We start from the raw sequence: 18,651 nt of genomic DNA on the forward strand, positions 1-18,651 counted from the left end.
AATTACAATAATACCGCCCCTTAATCTGCACTATACAACCACGTCACTGCCATTTAGTGCGAAGATAAAGAGAAAAAAATAATTGACAGCACAATTAAGTTTGCAACAAACCACCATCATTGCGATCAGTGTTTGCATTTCATCAGCTCATTTGCATTTTAAAGGACACACCCAAAAACGGCACTTTTTTGCTCAGGCATCCAAAGTGGCAATTTTAACATGCTATAATAAATTATCTTTATGGTGTTTTGAGCTAAAACTTCACATACGCCACACTGAGGACATCAAAGATTTATTTTACATCTTTAAAAAAACTCATAATATGACCCCTTTAAGAAACTCAAAGAGTCACTGCAGAAAGTAACAGGTGGACAATAAATCACTCCAAATAGTCTTTTTTATTAAAGTTTAAATTGTTTTCAGTGCCGCTCCCTGCTACATATGCTTAAGCCGTCTTTAAATAAATATCTGCTTTTTTAGGAGACAGTTCATCCTGCTCCTGACTGATATCAATGATGTCATCTTTGCCGGTGTGAACCGAGAGACATTTGATGGTCTCCTCATGCCAGGGTCGGCAAGTGCAGAGGCTGCGAAGAGGAAAGAAAAAGAATACTAAACGCACACGTTAACAAGATAACTAGTTTAATGTGAGTTAAACCTGACTAGTTACTGTCAGCCTTAAAGCATTTTAGCATAAATTTAGCTAGCTATGGCCATACATCTTAAAATTATCAAAAGCTATGTATGTCCCTGTTTATAGGACCAATAAGTCACAGCGCACAGAAACGTTAAAGGCGGAGTGCACAATGTTTGAAAAACGCTTTGTAAAAGTGAGTCGGGCCGACTACCAAAACACACTTGTAGTCAATCAGCAGTAAGGGGCGTGTCTACTAACCGACATCCTTGCCAGGGTTGCGTATGTGTGGGGCGGGTCTATCAAAAGAAGGTCCAGATTCTATTGGGGTAAGGGCGTGTATGTTTAGGTGATTTCAGATATCAGCATTGGCTTTTAAACATTGTGCACTCCGCCTTTAACTTAAACCTAACAATAGCTACACATACATTTACCACTATAAGCTAGCAATTAGTTTTTTTGCAATGTTAGCTTAACCTGTCGAAGTGCCAGTCACAGTGCCTCTGCCGTCATTGGTAGTTTTTGAGGAGGGCTCATGTGGTGGGTGTGTTGAAAGAGGATTCGTGTGAGCACAACACTGAAAAGATGACTGCCCCGGCTCGGTCTTCTTACAGTTGAAGACGGGGCAACTTTCTGCTCTTTCAGTTTATTCTGTGCACGCTTTCCCGCCTTGACAGCATTAACCTTGTCGCAAAAATTGCATCCCACTATGGCATTGCTATGGCAACTGCGTGCAATGGCATTCGCTGGTCCCATCTTGTGCCATCGCATAAAATTGAATACACTTTGACGAGATTAATCCATAGGTATCGAATTCTTGTTACTCGATGGTATCAAGTCAATTCGGTCACTGCCTAAAAAGTCGAACTCGATACACAGCCCTATGCCTATATATGAAACATTCTGAGATAAAAGCAAGTGTTATGTACCGTTCAATTACCTACTAATGAACTTATCAATTACATACTAAATTATACTTAAAATATGTGTGTGACTGGTGTTTATGAAGAATCTTAATAATTCAAGTTTCAACTGACTGACACAGCCCAGTCTCACGAGATAACATACCTATAGTCACGTAATTAAAAAAAACTTTTGTGATACTGTCACGAATTCCCGCGTTTTTTTGTGATCGCATCACATATTTCTGTTTATGTGTCTTTGTCACGTATTGATTACTCAACTTTTTGTCCTATTTTCTTACCATTGTCGCTTCGGTTTAGGGTTAGATTTACATAAAATGACATCCTTACCCAAACCCAACTCTAACCCTAACGTCAGGCGACAATGAAAATAAGAAAAAGCAGTTGAGTAACCAATACCTGACAATGACACATAATTCGTGATAGGATCACGGAAAAATGCGGAAATTCGTGACAGTATCACGAAAAAGAAATTAAAAACATTACATGACTATAGGAACATAATTTCGTGAGACTGGGTAGACTAACATTACATTACTCATGTAAACATGTGCTGTTTATTATTAGAATTGGATTTCATCTTCTTGATATCGATTCGGTAAATATGAACTCCTTGTATTCAGCGTGATTCAATACTTAGATTGTGAGGTCACCGTATACAAACTAAGTTCTTAATTCCACAATACATTTCCATAGAGAACCTTCTCAACCTTCTTTGGTCACTGTAGATGTATGGACTCAGTTTCCATGGAGACAGCAGCAGGGTATCGGGTTCAGTCCGTACAGACAGCGTGGTAGACAGAGGCGTTGAGAAAGAGACCAGATGTGCTGGCAGCAGAGTGCTGTCAAATATAAGAGTGTCTCATTTAGAGCCTTCAGAGTGACATTAGAGAAACTCCTCCACACACTGACTGCTGTGAATGAAACACGCTTGCTTTAATCGCTGTAAAGATCAACCCACGGTGAAGTACGATAAAACAGTGCCTGAAAGATTCTGGAAGAGGTCACAGCTTAAAGAACAATGAGAAGCAGTTTTTCAACACACTGCCATATTGTCTCCTGTCATGCTTGGGTGAGAAATGTGTTTTGGAGTATCTGTAAATGGTAGCACATTAGCAGTATGATGATAATCATATGGAAGTTATATTTAGATCAGTTCAGAGTCTCCACTGGCCGATTTCTGGCTCCCGCTGAAAGCACTTTCAGATGTTGCGATGTACTGCTTTGAAACTAAAGGAAAGATATCTCGTGGTCATAGTCATAGCATTACACAAAGATTTGATTTCTTTCACATTGCATGTACACTTTATTCTAACCTATATTCTAAAATTGCCATTCTTGATTTTTCTGTCCATCTCTATTCCGTGTAAAACTGATTTGTAACAGTCAACAGAAAATCCCACAAGCATAGAATCAATCTCTCCACACGACTGTGGCATCTCAGAAGTTAAGCCCCCCTGAGGATTAAATAGCCCTTGCAACGCATATTCTATATAATCAAAGAAATGTGTTATTAACACTCTTGCACTACATTTCATAGTAATAACAATCTAAAATATATCCAATAGCAGGTCAATAATGTTTTGCTTTTTTATCTCAGGTGGGTAGGAGTTCTGAACGTGCCTGTGTGTGATACGTGGTATGCGTGATGCTGATCAGCAGAAGAACGTGTGTCTCTCCTGGCCCCTCATTCTCCCCAGCTGCCCATGTAACCTAGAGTGGCCCAGCAGGCCAGGGGGAATTCCCCATGAATCCAAGCCCAGACCGCAGCAAAGAGTCTCTCCCCCCCAAGAAGCGCGAGTCCCGACAGGGCTCGTCGGATCAGCCGGTCCCAGAGGATGACTTTAAACCTCCCGCCCCTTTCCGAAGCCGAAGGCATCATCACCCCATCGACGTTCACAGGGAAAGTGGTGACCTTCGATCATCTCCTCTGCCCACACTGCCACCCCTTCCTCTGTCGTTGCCTTGGCAGTTGTCCTATGGCCCCTCCGTGCAGCACTCCTACATGCCGGTCCAGATGGGTGAGAGACGAGGGTCAGTCTCTACATCCTGGAGAGACACGATGTGTGAACGTGGAATGGATGGAGGACTGGATCATCCTGTTTCCCACCATTCCCGCTGGCTCCGTGCCGACATCCCGCCCCTGAATCTGCAGCCATTTATCTCTATGCCCACGTTTAAGAGTGTCTACAGTGGTGAGTCCAGAGAAATGTGGTCCTATAGCCACAGCCGACGAGACTATAGCTCGTCCTTCTTCTCTTCTAATCTTTATCCTCAGCCAACAGTCTATCACCATGACACCCTCCCTGAAAGCAGACTCAGGTTCCAAGGCAGACGGCCCAATGGTGTAGATGGCCAAGGGCCTAGTAGAAGAGCACCTTCTTGCAATGACTATAGAAACGACAGCATAACCAGGTTAGATGGTTCATATGCCAATGGCAGAAGAACACTGGAGGAAAAAGTAGGACAGAACACTGGGAAAGGCCTTCTGCCAGAAGAGAGCACAAGTGCACATTCCTTACCGCGGGACAGGGACCCTCGGGGAACACCCAAAGCTCCAATGACCCCCTCATCAGATGCAAAGTCAGGAAAGGCAATCACTTCTCAGGACCACCTCTACAGTGGAAGTGCCTCCCAAGCCGGAGCTCAAATCTACTATGCCCTAGGATCCCTCTGCCCTTCTGCCCATCAGAACCCTCAGGCATACCCACAAATTAACCCTTTGAATCGTCCTTCCTCCCCACAAAGGAACTCCCAGAACTCCCCACCCAGACAGCACAACAGCCACGGGTCTGAGACAGACTGGGATACCTCTGCAGCTTTTTGCCGCCCTGCCGTCGCTGGCCCCGACCCTCCCCCTTCTGCAGTCCTACCTCATTTTGCCAAAGGTTCCCTGATTGAACTGGCCGGTGGCCGTCTGAAAAAGGTGGAGGAGCTAAAGACTGAGGATTTCTTTCGCAGTGCCGACACCTTGCCTGAGTTTCACCTGAGCACCTGCACTATTCTGTTCATCTCACCTGGACCCACCCACGGCTTCAACCACCTGCAGGTCTTGCTCACAGACCGCAATACTCAGGTGAGTCGAGGAGAACAACTTATGTTGAGAAATAAAAAACGATTTTTAGGGGTCAAGCCCAGAATGGGCGAAGACCCCTATTGTATCTGTTAGTTTTCTTTTTCTTTTTCTTTTTTTTCTTTTTCTTTTTCTTCCTCCGCCATTGCGGTCTATGGCAGCCTATAGCAGCGTACATAGGAAAGTTATGAAATTTTGCACACTGATAGAGGACTGTCCAAAAAGTCTCCACAGCAAATTTGGAGTCTTAATCTCTAACCCGCTAGCGCCACCAACAGTCCAAAGTTGCACTTATGTTTTTGCTTATAACTTCTGATCCAAAAGTCAAATAAACAAAATTCTTGTTTCCTCTGATTCCTTGGCTCAAGACGATTCGATTGGACCCTATGACGTCATTTTCCGTCATGAAAAATTTTCCGCCATTTTGATTTATTCATAAAACCTACTTTTGCGAACTTGTCCTAGAGCTTTTGCCCAATTGCCACGAAAAACAGTATGCAGCATCTAGAGACACTCAGGGCAAAAAGTTATTAAAAGAATTTTGATAAACCATTCCGTTTTCGTATAGCGCGTCAACAAATTTTACGTAGAGCGCAAAAAAACAGGTTTTAGTGTGTATCTTCGCCAATCTTATGTCTATTGACGCCACACTTGGTAGTTGTGATGCCAGTGAGGATCTGAGGGGGCATGCAGAGTTTTGTCACAGCGCCACCTAGTGGTCATACGAATGTTGTACATGCTTATAACTTTGGCTCTGATCTGTGTTTTTTCACGGGACTTGTTTCGCTGAAGTCCAGAATAGTTGCCGAGTCCAACATTACCAAACATGCCAGATTTCGCCTTACGGTTAGCCCTGCATAGCAAAACAGCACTTAAAAAACACACGCGAATATCTCCGCGAGCGTAATTCTGATCGACTCGAAAACACCATAGGAAGAACATTGCATTACCTTCTCAACAAAAAGTTCTATTGGCGTTATATAAAAATTTTCATCAGAAATGGCCGAAAATTGCAAAAAACGAAAAATTACCTTTTACAATTTGTGTTTTTATACATAAATGGTTATAACTTCGCAACGAAAAGAAATTTTTTCACCAGATTTGATACGCTGATGTATAAGCAGAGTCTGAGGCCACACAAAAAAATTGGTATGCTTGAACCACTAGGTGGCCCTATAATTGAACAAAATCTTACATATCAAGCAAGCCCTATGGTCATACAATTATTTCTTCACTAAACTAAAGTGTATAGTTATAAAACTAGCTAGATGTAACACAGTTATGAACTGAGGTTGCATGCACAACTTTGTCATTGCGCCACCTAGTGGTTTTGAGATAGAAATATGGTATTTTTGCCAAAAACTACTCCAACAGTACATCTAAAATCTTGGGTCATCATGTATTATTCCTTTCATGGCTTGGAGATCATTGGTGCATGCCAATTAACTCCTTAGCAACCAATTAGGATACCTTATCAATCCTTTTTACAAGAGCTATATCTCTGCATCAGAACATCGTAGAGACATGGGGGTGGTCTCTTTTGACTCATTAACACCACTGTAACATTTTGTGAGCTGAGAATTGCCACTGCAAGCACCACTCACATTTTCTTCAGTGTTCTAGTTGTCAATGCTCCTCGAGAAGAGAGGGAGAGATGACACTGAATGAAAACACAGCTTTTTTGCTGATAACTGTTATATTATTTAGTCTGAAATCAAGAGATTTTCCCAGGTTCTTTAAACTGCTCATCTGAATTCAGTTTTACTTTCTTATGTGCCCTTTTTGGCTTGACCCCGGCATTGCTGCTTGCAGCTATATTTGTTTTTACATTTATTTAAGATCCCATTCCAAACCCATATAACCATATTGGTATGAAAGCAGTCTAGTTTAATTTTTTAATGTCAAATTAAGCTTTTGATTACTTCCACTTTGTATTGTAGTATGATCACATTTGGACCAAACAATGAACCAAGGTGAAAACAGTCTTAACTTGAAAACACTTCTGGGAGATTGTTAAAATGGGACTCAAACACAATCAACAAACGGATCATATATTTAATAATTCAAAAACTGTACCTCTTAAAATGCTTATTTTCACCTCCTTATTAGAGATGTGTGGTGTTTTGACAGTTTTGAACGTATTTTATGCTTTGTTCATTGTGATATTCCACACATACCAAGATGTACATTTTTGTACCAGCAGGAGTTACTCACAGTCTTAGCCGAATATCCATTTTTCGTCCGGGATCACGGATGGTCTTCGTGCAGTCCTCAGCGAAGCGCACAGCTGTATGGCTTGCAGTGCCGTCAGTTGGGTACAGGTGATGTGGTTCTGGCGCTGACTCCTACACCAACCCTCGCTCACTCCAGCAACCAGGCGCAATGCCCACTTGTCCGCTCGCCAGCAGCAGCAGCAGGGGTGCATACTTGCACAGATACAGCAGAAAGGTCGCGCCCTCCTCCAGCACCTCCTCCTCCCCCTGTGGCCCAGACTTCTCCTGGTCCACCGAGGGGGCGTACACGCAAGAGACGCTGGTCTGCTCCCGAGCTCCGGTCTGGAGGCAAGACTATCTCCCATTTACCTCAAGGTTGTAAGCGGGAAAGAAGGCAGTGAGGCTCTCGCTTACCTTCGGTCGTTGTAAAAAGACCAAGAGTGGTAAGGCCAAACGGGAAGGTTCACAACTGACTGGTAACCTCATGGAATCACCAGTTTATTGCCGTTCCTTCTCTGTTGCTTACGTGAGTTAAATGACATGCTAGGAAAGCCCAAAATGCACAATGAGACAATCAGAAATCACTTACCTGTGATGCCACGCACCTTTCAGTTATGCTAATCTCAAGCCTTTTTCTTGCAGGGTATGTCTTTTCAATGAGTATTATAACAACAAATGATATCAGATGTGTACAAAGACAAATCATAGGAATATATCTTAAAAACAAGTGTTCTGTGAATATGCTACATAATCATAGAAGTCTACTGTTATTTTCGTATTGCATTCTTGTTTCAAGCTTAGAAACTGCAGGCAAGGTGAATGTATTAGCAGCCAAGCTTTCAGTATGGAGTCAGTATGCTAGTTCACTTTAGCATTACGCTCCAGTCTGTTCTTACCGAGGGAAAAGACACTAAAGACATAATGACCCTGCACACGCCGCCATGGGGTTGGTCTTTAAAGTAGTGATGGTGCTAGCCACACATCAGAAAGCTCCTCTGGTGATTTGTGCTTTTCCCTTTGATGTTTCTGTGTGACTGAGCGCAGGGAATAAATATGAAAGTCTAGTGTTGTTTTGAACTCAGATACGGGTAAATATATCTATCTACTCTTGATCAAGCACACTCTATCACTTTATTTTTCTCTGGTTTATTTTTGTTGTTGTGGTTTTTCAAATAACATTTGCTGGGTTTTTTTTCTTTGTAAATGTTATAGCTCTAAAACTGTATATTTTTAAATTTGTGAAACTGTAATACAATGTTCGCTAGAAATAAATGAAAGGCTTTCTAGATTTACTTGGGAAGAGTCTAAATCAATTTTTACCATCTTAACAAGAGTACAAATGAAAACAATGCATGATTAAAAGATGCTGATTTATAGGATTATCAAAAAGTACAAAAAGTTCAAAAGCCGCATACATGTGCGATCACACCTGAGTCATATTGCCCTACTGAAATAACTTAACCAAGTAGTAAAATAACTAAAAACTCTCAATTTTACTTCAATTTTGCAAACATATAAAAATATAAAGCAATCACAATGTTATTCTGTCATTATTTAGTCCTTTATGGTTAGAATAAAGATTTTGCTTGATCATTTAAAAAACACTCAAGTTTTCTCTCGTTTTCTATCTCATTCTCTATTTAGATCCTTCAGATTTTTTTGATGATGAAAGGTTTGTGTGTTCTTCTCAGTAAGGCGTGTCTATGTATCGCTTTGCATACAGCTCGTTTGTGAGGGTGAACACTTCATCTCCACATTATTAGATGGATCTTGTCTCCCTAGACACTCTACAGCAAACAGGGGAATCACCTACACAAAAATGTGTGAAAAAAACAGAGAGAAAGTGTTTACTGTAATAGCATTGCATGATGCCCTCTGTTGGCAAGTAAAAGAACTGCTGTTTTTAAAAAGCAATCAATACAGGGTGATCCTAAAATATTTCTGTCATCTTATCACTGCTGTTCGATTTCATGGTTGGGGGTATGGAAGGCATATACTGCCAATAAAATAATGAAATGGTATAAATATAAATTAAAACAAGATTAACCATTTTATTATAGAAAACACAATATGTGTGCCAAACATAAAAACAAAAAAACAAAAATTCATTTAAAATTTCATGCTGACAATGCATCGTGCCTTTCAAACTGTATAAATATAAATCTTGTAACTCATGATTTGACCTTTCATTCCTACTACTTATCTTGAGGCTCCCCCTATGGAAATTACCATGGTTTTACTACAGTTAAAAAAACATGGTCACTACACTTTTACCAGAAAAAACATGGTATATTTTTATAAGGTTAACTACAATCTTGACTATTAAAATAAAAATGCAAACGTAAAAAAAGATTGTGAAAATAATTTTTTAAAATTAGCATGCTTTTAATTGCTGTAAATGTATGGATAGCCCACATGATCTGTGTTATCTCAAAAAATTATTTACAAATATGCAAGAAAAGGTTTGTACTCTAATACTTTATTTGTAATAAACAGGAGATAAAGAATTTATAAACGTGTGGAGAGCCTTTAGCATTCGGACGGCGCCGTCAGTGTTTTGAAAAGCATTACTTAAAAACGGTTATCATCTCAGCATATCCACAGGTACAAAGTCATCATATACAATAAATCCGTGGGGCAGCTTTAAAAAAAAAAAAAACATTTAAAAATATATGCAATGTTTGCGTTTGTTTAAAGCAAAACATTTAAACATTTATGTAATCATTTATGTCAAAGAGACTCAATAATAATCTGTTACATTTTAATCCTTTGATTTTTTTATATTTTAAATGTCACATCCATGTGATAAGCAAACACGCGCTGTTGTCTCATTTATAGGCGCATATTACTAACGCTCATTAAATAACAAAAACAATATTGCGCTATTGACTTTAGAGCAGGTTTTAGTTGGTCAATGGCGTAGTCTAGTTTAGTTGCCTCAAAATAGCAACGCGCCAACAATGCGCCTAAACACACCTCGTTTTCAGACCAGAACGCCCATGGGCACAAAATTGGGCGCAAATGCATTTGCTATTTAAACAACGTGGCGCTAAATGTGAAAATGATAGTTGTGCCGGGTTGAAACTAGCAAAAGACATTGGCATTGTGCATTGCGCTGGGTGTATGATAGAGCCCTAAATCATCTATGGATTCTAAAAACTATGTGTATGTTTTGATCATTACTCTGAATCTGATCAGTATCAAAAATCCTTTACAAATATGTAATTATCTCAGCTGAATATATGCCTTCCATATTAACGCATTGATTTTTAACATCAGGTAAGTTGAAGTCAAGGTTTGGAGTTAAGGGATCCGAAGATGAAGTGACTGGGACATCTAAGAGTAAGGACATGGGGCCGGATTCGTAAAAATGTTAAAAATAAGTAATAAGAAAACTATAAGGAAAAAGTGTGTTCGAAAGTAAGCGCAATTCTGGAAAATGTTTAGCTGCTATCAGTAACATTTTTGCTATTGAAACCCCTAACAAAACTAGTAATTTACTCCGGCCTTACCCTAATTCACTATGTTAAGCTTATAATCATGCTTAATAAGTTGAGCTGTCAAGTTGGATTTTCTGGGAACTTTCAGTTGTTTTTCAACAAATGTAAGGTTAAGTTTGTAAACTGTCCAAGGGGGTATTTCAGAAAGCTGGTTATGTGACATACCTGGGTATGTTTGAAATTGAATGTCTTTATGTATTCCCTGTGTGCACGCATTAACTCTCGGTTACCAGTAGAAGGTTGATTGAACCAACTCTTATGAGGTTCCCCCCAGATGAGACATGAATGAATGAGACACCATGTCCTAGTAATGTCACCTTATCCTAGTAAAATACAGATCATACTAACTGGACTCTATAAACCTGCCCACATCCGGTTAAAACGCTTAATCCTGAATTGTTGTCATAGAAATGTTGAATATAATAACATGACTCTTTTGGATACTCTCACCTGTGCAGTGATGAGTTTCTTGCTCTTTGGTTGGTTGGGGTCAGGGAACTCCTCTCCAAAACACAGGTCAACGCTGTATCGTGGTTCAGGGCCTCCGCCCTGCTGATGGCCTTGTAACTCTGTGAGAAATCCAGCAAACATTGTAAGTGCAAAATCACATTAGAAATATATTGTGTAATGGTTTCCCAGCCCTCGCTCTTATTCACCCTGTAAAAAGATGGTCGTATCGAGCAGTTTGCAGGTCCTCTCTCTATCTAGTTTGTTGGGTTTGTCTCGGTGTTCGGCCAACGGGCCATCCCAGTACACGCGGCCCTGGCAGAAGCGTTTGATAAAGACACCGTCTGGAGCCACCCACACCAGCACGCCCTTCTCTAGGTGCGGCAGCAGACGACTCATGGCCTCGGTGATGCCCGGAGGCAGGGGCACAATGTCTGGACGGGGGAAGAACACTTTCTTAGCTTCGCAAGGCCCGTAGATGCGCTCGTTCCCTACCGGAGCACAGCCCTGCAGGATGAAGCAGCCGTCTGGAGATGAAGCTACGTCACTCTGCACCAGATTACCATAGTAAAACAATCGTACCTCCAGACGAAAGTCTACAAGCATACACAGAATTTTTTTTTAATTAAGAACTCTATTTTTAAATGATTACCTTAAATAAAATAAAAAATTAAATATCATAATAATTATAATAAAACATTACATACTATAAATTGTTTATAATAAAGATAACATTTGTGAAAGTTGTACACTGCGGTTCAAAAGTTTGGGAGTACAAATTTCACACTTTTAAAAATAATTTTAACTAATCAAAACTATGTAATAACAAATGTATTCAGGGCCATTTCTAGGCATAGGCAAGCTAGGTGGTCACCTAGGGCGCCACCAGCTGCAGTGGGCGCCAAAGAGCGCATATAAATTTTGACTGATGCTTCACTGACATGAATGAGTGAAAATATGAGGACTACAACTCTGAATGTTGCGTGTTTAACACAGAATGGACAACAAAATATTTCACCAGCATCAGACAGAACAAGGTTGTGTGTGTGATTCCCTAAAAGTATTGCCACAACCTGCTTTCCTCTGTTTAAGCATATTTTTTTCATGATAAATATATCGTCGCTGTCCGATGAAAACCACGTATGTCCATTTTGCCGATTTTGAGATTTTTCGAAGGATTGAATGTCCAGGTTAATTTCCGTATACAGTACGCTGCAGATATCTAAATGGCCATTGAAAAGTTGTGAAATCATGTCATCTGATTTTCACTTATATCCATTTGGTGTCAAAGCTGTCAATCATGCTGCGTATCTCCCGCCCTGTGGAAGCATCTCGCCGGTCTCGTGAAGTTTCATCGAAGCTCAGCACTGGATATAGCCGAATAAACATAGCCTAGTGAGACAATGACTTTCCTTCATCGAGGTACGTTTCCCCCCTGACGCCAGTTGTACGTCTAGGAGTGACAAAATTACGGTAGGACTGTGCAAACAAAGTATCTGTCTAGCATTACCATATCAGTGTATTGATGCATTGTCCCTTCATAGTTTGCAAGAGACATTTAATAAATGTATAATTAATATTAAATAAACTAAGCGTATTTAATAAACTAAGACGTAGGCTATTTAATAAACTGAGCGTATTCATCTGTCAATATGAAACGCGACTTGGCCATTCTAATTAATGATCGGAAGAACGCGTATCGACCACCGTTACGGTAAAATATGCACGTATGTCCATTTAAACTCAATTTTGGTCAAATGTGGATTATATCATTACACTGGCAAGAACATGGTAGACAACGCTACATTCAACTGCTTTTGAAATACTGTGTTTTTTCACTTCCTGAAAAGTAACCATTTTGGACATAGGTGAGTTTCATCGGGCAGCGACGATATGTAATAATTATAAAGTTACGCACTTGTGATCATTTGACCTTGTGAAAATGAATCATGATTAAACATATAGTAAACATAGTGTCATTTGTAGTAGGCTAAGTAACCACAAATTTACCAACAAATGTTCTCACCATAATAACAATGGTATTTCATTTGTAGTAAAACTATTGTAATACAAATAGTAATTAATCTGATCATTTATAATGATAACTGTAATTATGTCTTACAATTGATATGAAATGAGAGTTGTGTCTAACTATGCTAAATATATTACTTTGATTGTGATGTGTACCTTAGAACTGTAAATATGATATGCACAAAAAAAGTGGTATTTTTTTTTCAAAATATGAAATTGTATTCTTAAAAGCAGGGTAAAGATAAATGCCCATGTGTAACTATAGTACAGTAATAATTATGTGTTTATTTGGAATAAATAAAGCTACATTTGTCTCAGCTCTTCAAAAGCATTTCAAAACCTGATGAGTCAAAACCCATGAGTCAAAATTTTTTCCTACCCCTGGCCCAACGGGTGCACAACCTGGGCGGAGCCACCCTAAAATGTAATTGCTTTCCCCCCAGCACCATTAGGTGTCAATCTGATGCCTATATGCCATTGGATCAGAGGGCTATCAGTTACAGCTCATGTAAAATTAGATTTTTTTTAGCTCTGAACACCACCATTACACTGCAAAAAATGACTTTCTTACTTAGTATTTTTGTCTTGTTTCAGTAGAAACATCAAAAAATTCTTAAATCAAGATGTCTTTTCTTGATGAGCAAAATGACCTAAGAAAATAGACGAAAAATATAAAATTTAAGCGAATTTGTGCTTAAAACAAACAAAAAAATCTGCCAATGGAATAACACTTTTTTTTTGCTGAAGTTTTCTTGTATTAAAGCAACACCAAAGAGTTTTTTTTTTACCTTAAAATAACGCTTCCAAAACAGTTTCAGTCGTTCATCCACTCTAAACAGGGTGAACAGCACTTTCACATTCGCTTTGCAGCCCTCTATCGGCCAAAACCGCACTAAAGAAGTTTCCAAACGTCGGGTAGTGGTCCTGTAGTCCGAGTGAATACTACAAAAACTTGCTTTACGGCAGACCTAAAATCCAATCAGAGCCAGCTATGCCTCAGTATTTATGACAGTGGGTAATGAACAATTACGCTTCTAACCTGTAGGGGGAGCAAAGAGCCAAAACTCTTTGGTGTTGCTTTAAGTAAATTCAAGAAAAAAATGTTTATTTCATTGGCAGATTGTTTTGCTTGTTTTAAGCACAAACTCGCTTAAATTTGATATATTTGAGTTATTTTCTTAGGTAATTTGCTCATCAACAAAATACATATTGATTTAAGAATTTTAATATTTTTCTACTCAAAACAAGACAAAAATACTAAGTAAAAAAGTCATTTTTGCAGTGTAGATCAAAGCATTCAAAGGTCAATATAAAGATTAGGGTTTGGTAAACAAAATAATTTTTTAAATAATAGACAAAGAAAAAAAATTATAATCCTTTTTTTAACTACTTTGTTGAAATAAAGATTTGAGTGTTACATGATCACATTATTATTATTTTTATACATGATTTATGTTTTGTATGTAATATTGTATGATTTTGTATGGGGTAATGCCACTACGGGTTTCGCCTTGGAGGTCAAAATGGCTAGAAACTACACTTCTGTAAGGTTAGTTTACTAGGACAGTTAAAACATTTAATTAAAAAATCCTTTTGACAGTGATGACCGCAAAATTAAAAAACACCACTTTCTTTTATAATTTTAATCTCATACACGGCAAAAAATGATTTTCAAGAAAAAAAAATCTTAGTATTTTTGTCTTGTTTTCAGTAAAAATATCTAAAAACTCTTAAATTGAGATGCTTTTTCTTGATGAGCAAAACAACCCAAAAAAATAAGTCTAGTTTTTAGACCAAAAATATCAAATTTAAGTGATTTTATGGATAATACAAGCAAAGAAAATCTGCCAATGGGGTAAGCAAATTGTTCTTGAATTTAGTGTTTAAGAAACATGTTCAAGATTTTTTTGCTTACCCCATTGGCAGATTTTTTTTGCTTGTTTTATGCACAAAATCACTTAAATTAGACTTATTTTCTTGGGTCGTTTTGCTCATCAAGAAAAAGCATCTTAATTTAAGTATTTTTAGATATGTTTACTGAAAACAAGACAAAAATACTATTTTTTTTTTTTTTGGAAAATCATTTTTTGCAGTGTACAGTAGCATTGAGATATTGTGAAGTGTGACGTAAGGGCGGCTTTTGAAATTTGCCAAAAAAACAAACAAACTGAACCCACTTTAGATAAATGTGTAAAAGATCAATTTTAAGATGAGTCTCTTACCAGACAAAGGCACTTGAGATAGATATAAAGGTACGGCTTGAGGAACAGAGTTAGCACAGGCTTCAGTGTTTATTATGGGACACACATACGACCTGCCATTCACACTTCTCTCTGCACAAACACACACACACAGAGAGTGAAACTGAAACCATTGCTTTGCACTGCTACACACATATTTTTCTATGTTAATTGTTGTGTGATCAAAAACAAACACTAACCACTCGATCCTCTGTCTGAGTCGCCAGGTAGATTGACCTGCTAAAAGGTGAAAAATAAAAAAGATAAACATTGTTTTTGATGTGCAGTCCAACACAAAACAACTTCAACCTTAAACATATGCAGTTTGTCCAGTAGGTGGAAGCAAAACAAGTGAGCGCAGTGTGAGTGGGGATTTCCAGAAGTTTTCATGTGACGCACAGTACAGTACCTGTATCCCTCTAAGAGCCGGGCTGCTGTCATCTTCATGTAACATCATTGCATTCACAGCCATGTCTTCAGAAAACAAGCAAAAGAAACATATATTAAACTCTCAGTTAAGTAAAACAATAGAAGTTTGCATAATAGCCTCAGTATTAAAACAAACAAAAACCAAAACATTTGCCAAAGTGCTTTTACAATTAAATGAACTCATATTACGTTTTATGAGTGTAAATGCAAGTGGTTGGTTCAGAGACTATTAAAACAATTTCAAACTAAATCTTTTATTGTATGTTGCCTTGGATTACAGCATCTGCCAAGTGAACAAATGTAAAACTATTTTGATTTATTTAAGTGCCCTCTTAATAATTAAGGTCAGTTAATGACAGGCTTGCAAAATGAAGAAACCTGAAAGCGTATCATTTAATAAAGGGTTAAATATGTAAATATTGGCTTCTCTGAAGGTGAGGGACAGAATGTAGCACCTGTTACTCGTCCTGTATCGTCCATGATCCGATAAACTTTGTATGGTTCAGAGATGTCCAGTTGACTGCGTTCAGGAACCTCCTGGAAGTCTGAGCTCTTGTTGAGGGCACAACGCAGACGGGTTTTCCAAGTGGAAGGATCTGCTTTATCCATGCCCTCCCGAAATTTACCTTTGTACATGGCCCATGCCTGACAAAAACAGTAGACACACGCACACACGTTTGTTTTTATACATTGTTATGACTTTCCATAGAGTAATTACTTTGTATAAACTGTACAGCCAACTTTTAACCCTCACACAAAACTTTCTGAATTCTTACATTTTTAAATAAACATTCTGTTTGTTTAATAAACATTTTAAATCGTGGGAACCGGACTGCAGCATTCTTTACACTGTATATGAAAGAGTTTTACTTTCACTGTGGACATTTGGACCCCGCAATTTATAAAAACTGCCCGCGCGCACACTTTATACTGACATGAATCAAAGTTTCCATTTTAAAGTGTTAGTCATCAGATAACTAAACATCTACTGCTCTTAGGTCAGTTATATATGAGTGAGATGAATCCACCTTGAAGAGTGCAGCGTCCTGCTGCTGTCTGTAGTCCTGTTTGGCCGCGTGTTTCCAGGGAATCCTGAACATGGTTTTCTCCTGGTTTTCCCAGCTCAATCCCGCGTATTTGCCGCTGTCTATCTGTGCTATGAGCCATTCTCTAAGTCTCATGTGTCTCGATTTGTCCTCCATCACATCACATGTCTAAAAGGCATGAAGAAATGAAACCAACAGCAGAATATCATCGATACATATGAGACGTTTCAGAACGAAAGTAAATGTATGAAGTGAAACACTTTCGGTTTCCTGTTTAAAGCATCACGTTAACTACACACATAAACACGCAGTTCATTACACGAATACTTAAGACCGAATAATAATGTCGAGCAAAATAAACACGCGGATATTTATGTACTACAAGTAATTAATAGTCGCTAAATTGCCGAAAATAACACATCGCTTTTGAAACGTGTTACCGCGTTTTTACACAGACAAACCAGCAGATGGAGACATATCACAACGCATTCAACACACACACTTCTACAACAATCATCATATTATTAACCCTTGTTAGTTTGAAATTTACTACCCTTTCGGGTTGTTCGTGTACCAAAAAGCCAGTAAATTAAACGGCTGTAAAAAATTATCAGATGATTTTTGCATAAATCTGTTAATCAACCTCAGTACTGATCAAAACTACCAAAGGTTTACAAAATTTCCATGATTTTATCTCTTTAATTGCCAAGTTCACGAGTTCACACTTACAAATAAGTTAAAAGAATTAAATTAGTAAACGTATTTGGCGTGCTGTCCGGGGAGAGGGCTCTGAGCAGGGAATGAGCCTGAAACACAGAGTATCCCCCCCCCCTTTAAGGAAATAACTTGGTAAGTGAGAGGAGACGGGGTGGAGGAGGGATTCTGAAAGATGCGAAGGATTTTCAGTGAGTTCAACTGTGATTTATATATGGCTTGCTTTCGAGCTGATTGGGTGTATTGTTGATTACCGATTGAAAGCGGCTGGTGCCATTGACTACTGATTGAAAACAGCTGAAGTCACTTAGGTATTTTATTTGACATGTTCCTCCCGAACTTTGTTAATAAAACATCATTTCACGAGTTCACACTTACAAATAAGTTAAAAGAATTAAATTAGTAAACGTATTTGGCGTGCTGTCCGGGGAGAGGGCTCTGAGCAGGGAATGAGCCTGAAACACAGAGTATCCCCCCAAAAGGCAAAATAGATTATTCGGACAGCAGCCGGGAGCTGTGCCCCCCAAACGTAGAAATGATGAGGCTGATGTTTGCTGAGAAGTCTGGAATCGGGAGTTTTGAGTCTGTTTCTGATGGAAGATTAATATATGCTGCGCTGTAGGATGGGTGAGCCTGCCACCTCCGATGAGCTGGACGATTTTGGAGGGGCTTTGCGGCGTCCGACGGAATTGTTGGACTTTAAGGCGTCCATTTGCATGTTCATAATTTAGAGGAAAGGCACAAGATACGAATATCTAAGTTCAAATATTTATTGATCAGATTGAAAAAGTTTAACAGCGCTGGGTCCTCTCAAGTAGCGAACAACCAGCTCAGGAAGTAACATGCATATTTATAAGATATGTGACGTCGATCTTTCTTCAGAAAATCTCCACCCACAAAGGCCGTTCCCCTCGTCCATCTGACTCCATCACCACACCCAATTTTAGCCTGTAGGCAAAGATGGACACACATAGACAAAGAAAAACAAACTGTTCTCCTCTCATCCCTGGGAGCCCTGCAGTTCCTCTCCAGTACTCCTCCACTTTGAATAGCATGTTATAATGCTTTCTTAAAAACAAATCATTAATAAAACATTCATTTATAAAAAACATAAGCTGTAAGATGAAAGTGATTATTATGTAAAACATATTTCAATATCATGACATCATTTCATTATTTGTAAAATTGGTTATATGAATAAGGCACACATTAACTTCTTTAGATAGATAAACACATATTAAATCTTTTACTGCAATACTACTTCTAAGGAAACACTTTAATCATTATTAAAAACCATCTGTTAGCAAAGAAAACACAAACACACAGACACACAGGAGATTCTGTTCTTCAAGGTTGAGCTGCCCTGCCCCCATTAAGTTATTCTGTATGCAACCTTCATTT

At 38.8% G+C, this 18,651-nt stretch overlaps 2 protein-coding genes across 9 annotated transcripts in view; one reads left to right on the plus strand and one right to left on the minus strand.

Annotated features, from left to right (window-relative positions):
* LOC135775874 (uncharacterized) overlaps positions 1 to 8,136 on the plus strand; it is a 28,253-nt gene extending 20,117 nt beyond the window's left edge. For 3 of the 5 annotated variants that reach the window (XM_073812987.1, XM_073812988.1, XM_073812986.1), the window contains 2 exons: positions 3,158 to 4,633; positions 6,831 to 8,136. In XM_073812987.1, the coding sequence (XP_073669088.1) occupies positions 3,305 to 4,633; positions 6,831 to 7,244 (1,743 nt within the window). In that variant the 5' untranslated portion in view covers positions 3,158 to 3,304 and the 3' untranslated portion in view covers positions 7,245 to 8,136. Of the gene's footprint in view, positions 1 to 2,097; positions 2,630 to 3,157; positions 4,634 to 6,830 lie in introns of those variants that run through there. The other 2 variants (XM_073812989.1, XM_065286433.2) reach the window with 2 other exon arrangements.
* Positions 8,137 to 8,199: 63 nt separating this feature from the next.
* irf10 (interferon regulatory factor 10) lies at positions 8,200 to 16,963 on the minus strand. Of its 4 annotated transcripts, none has more exons than XM_065282445.2 (8): positions 16,519 to 16,962; positions 15,946 to 16,135; positions 15,471 to 15,535; positions 15,262 to 15,298; positions 15,044 to 15,154; positions 11,000 to 11,386; positions 10,794 to 10,912; positions 8,200 to 8,652 (listed from the first exon to the last, which is right to left on the minus strand). In XM_065282445.2, the coding sequence occupies exons 1-8, from the start codon at positions 16,690 to 16,692 to the stop codon at positions 8,545 to 8,547; spliced, it is 1,191 nt and encodes a 396-aa protein (XP_065138517.2). In that variant the 5' UTR covers positions 16,693 to 16,962; the 3' UTR covers positions 8,200 to 8,544. The 4 variants fall into 4 exon arrangements, with proteins under 4 accessions (XP_065138517.2, XP_065138516.2, XP_065138520.2 ...); XM_065282444.2 differs by having other exon boundaries at positions 15,262 to 15,301; positions 16,519 to 16,961; XM_065282448.2 differs by lacking the exon at positions 15,044 to 15,154 and having other exon boundaries at positions 16,519 to 16,963.
* Between the last annotated feature and the right edge of the window lie 1,688 nt (positions 16,964 to 18,651).

This window comes from Paramisgurnus dabryanus, chromosome 21 (assembly GCF_030506205.2).
Source record: "Paramisgurnus dabryanus chromosome 21, PD_genome_1.1, whole genome shotgun sequence".
In the NCBI taxonomy this organism is placed as follows: Eukaryota; Metazoa; Chordata; class Actinopteri; order Cypriniformes; family Cobitidae; genus Paramisgurnus; species Paramisgurnus dabryanus.

Bases quoted from the DNA above. Each gene is read 5' to 3' on its own strand.
- irf10 (XM_065282444.2), bottom strand. From the start codon at position 16,692: ATGGAGGACAAATCGAGACACATGAGACTTAGAGAATGGCTCATAGCA. The intron at 16,136-16,518 runs GTGGATTCATCT...TGTTTTTGTCAG, and splicing joins AGGACGCTGCACTCTTCAAG to GCATGGGCCATGTACAAAGG. The intron at 15,155-15,261 runs GTTAGTGTTTGT...GTGTTTGTGCAG, and splicing joins CTCAGACAGAGGATCGAGTG to AGAGAAGTGTGAATGGCAGG.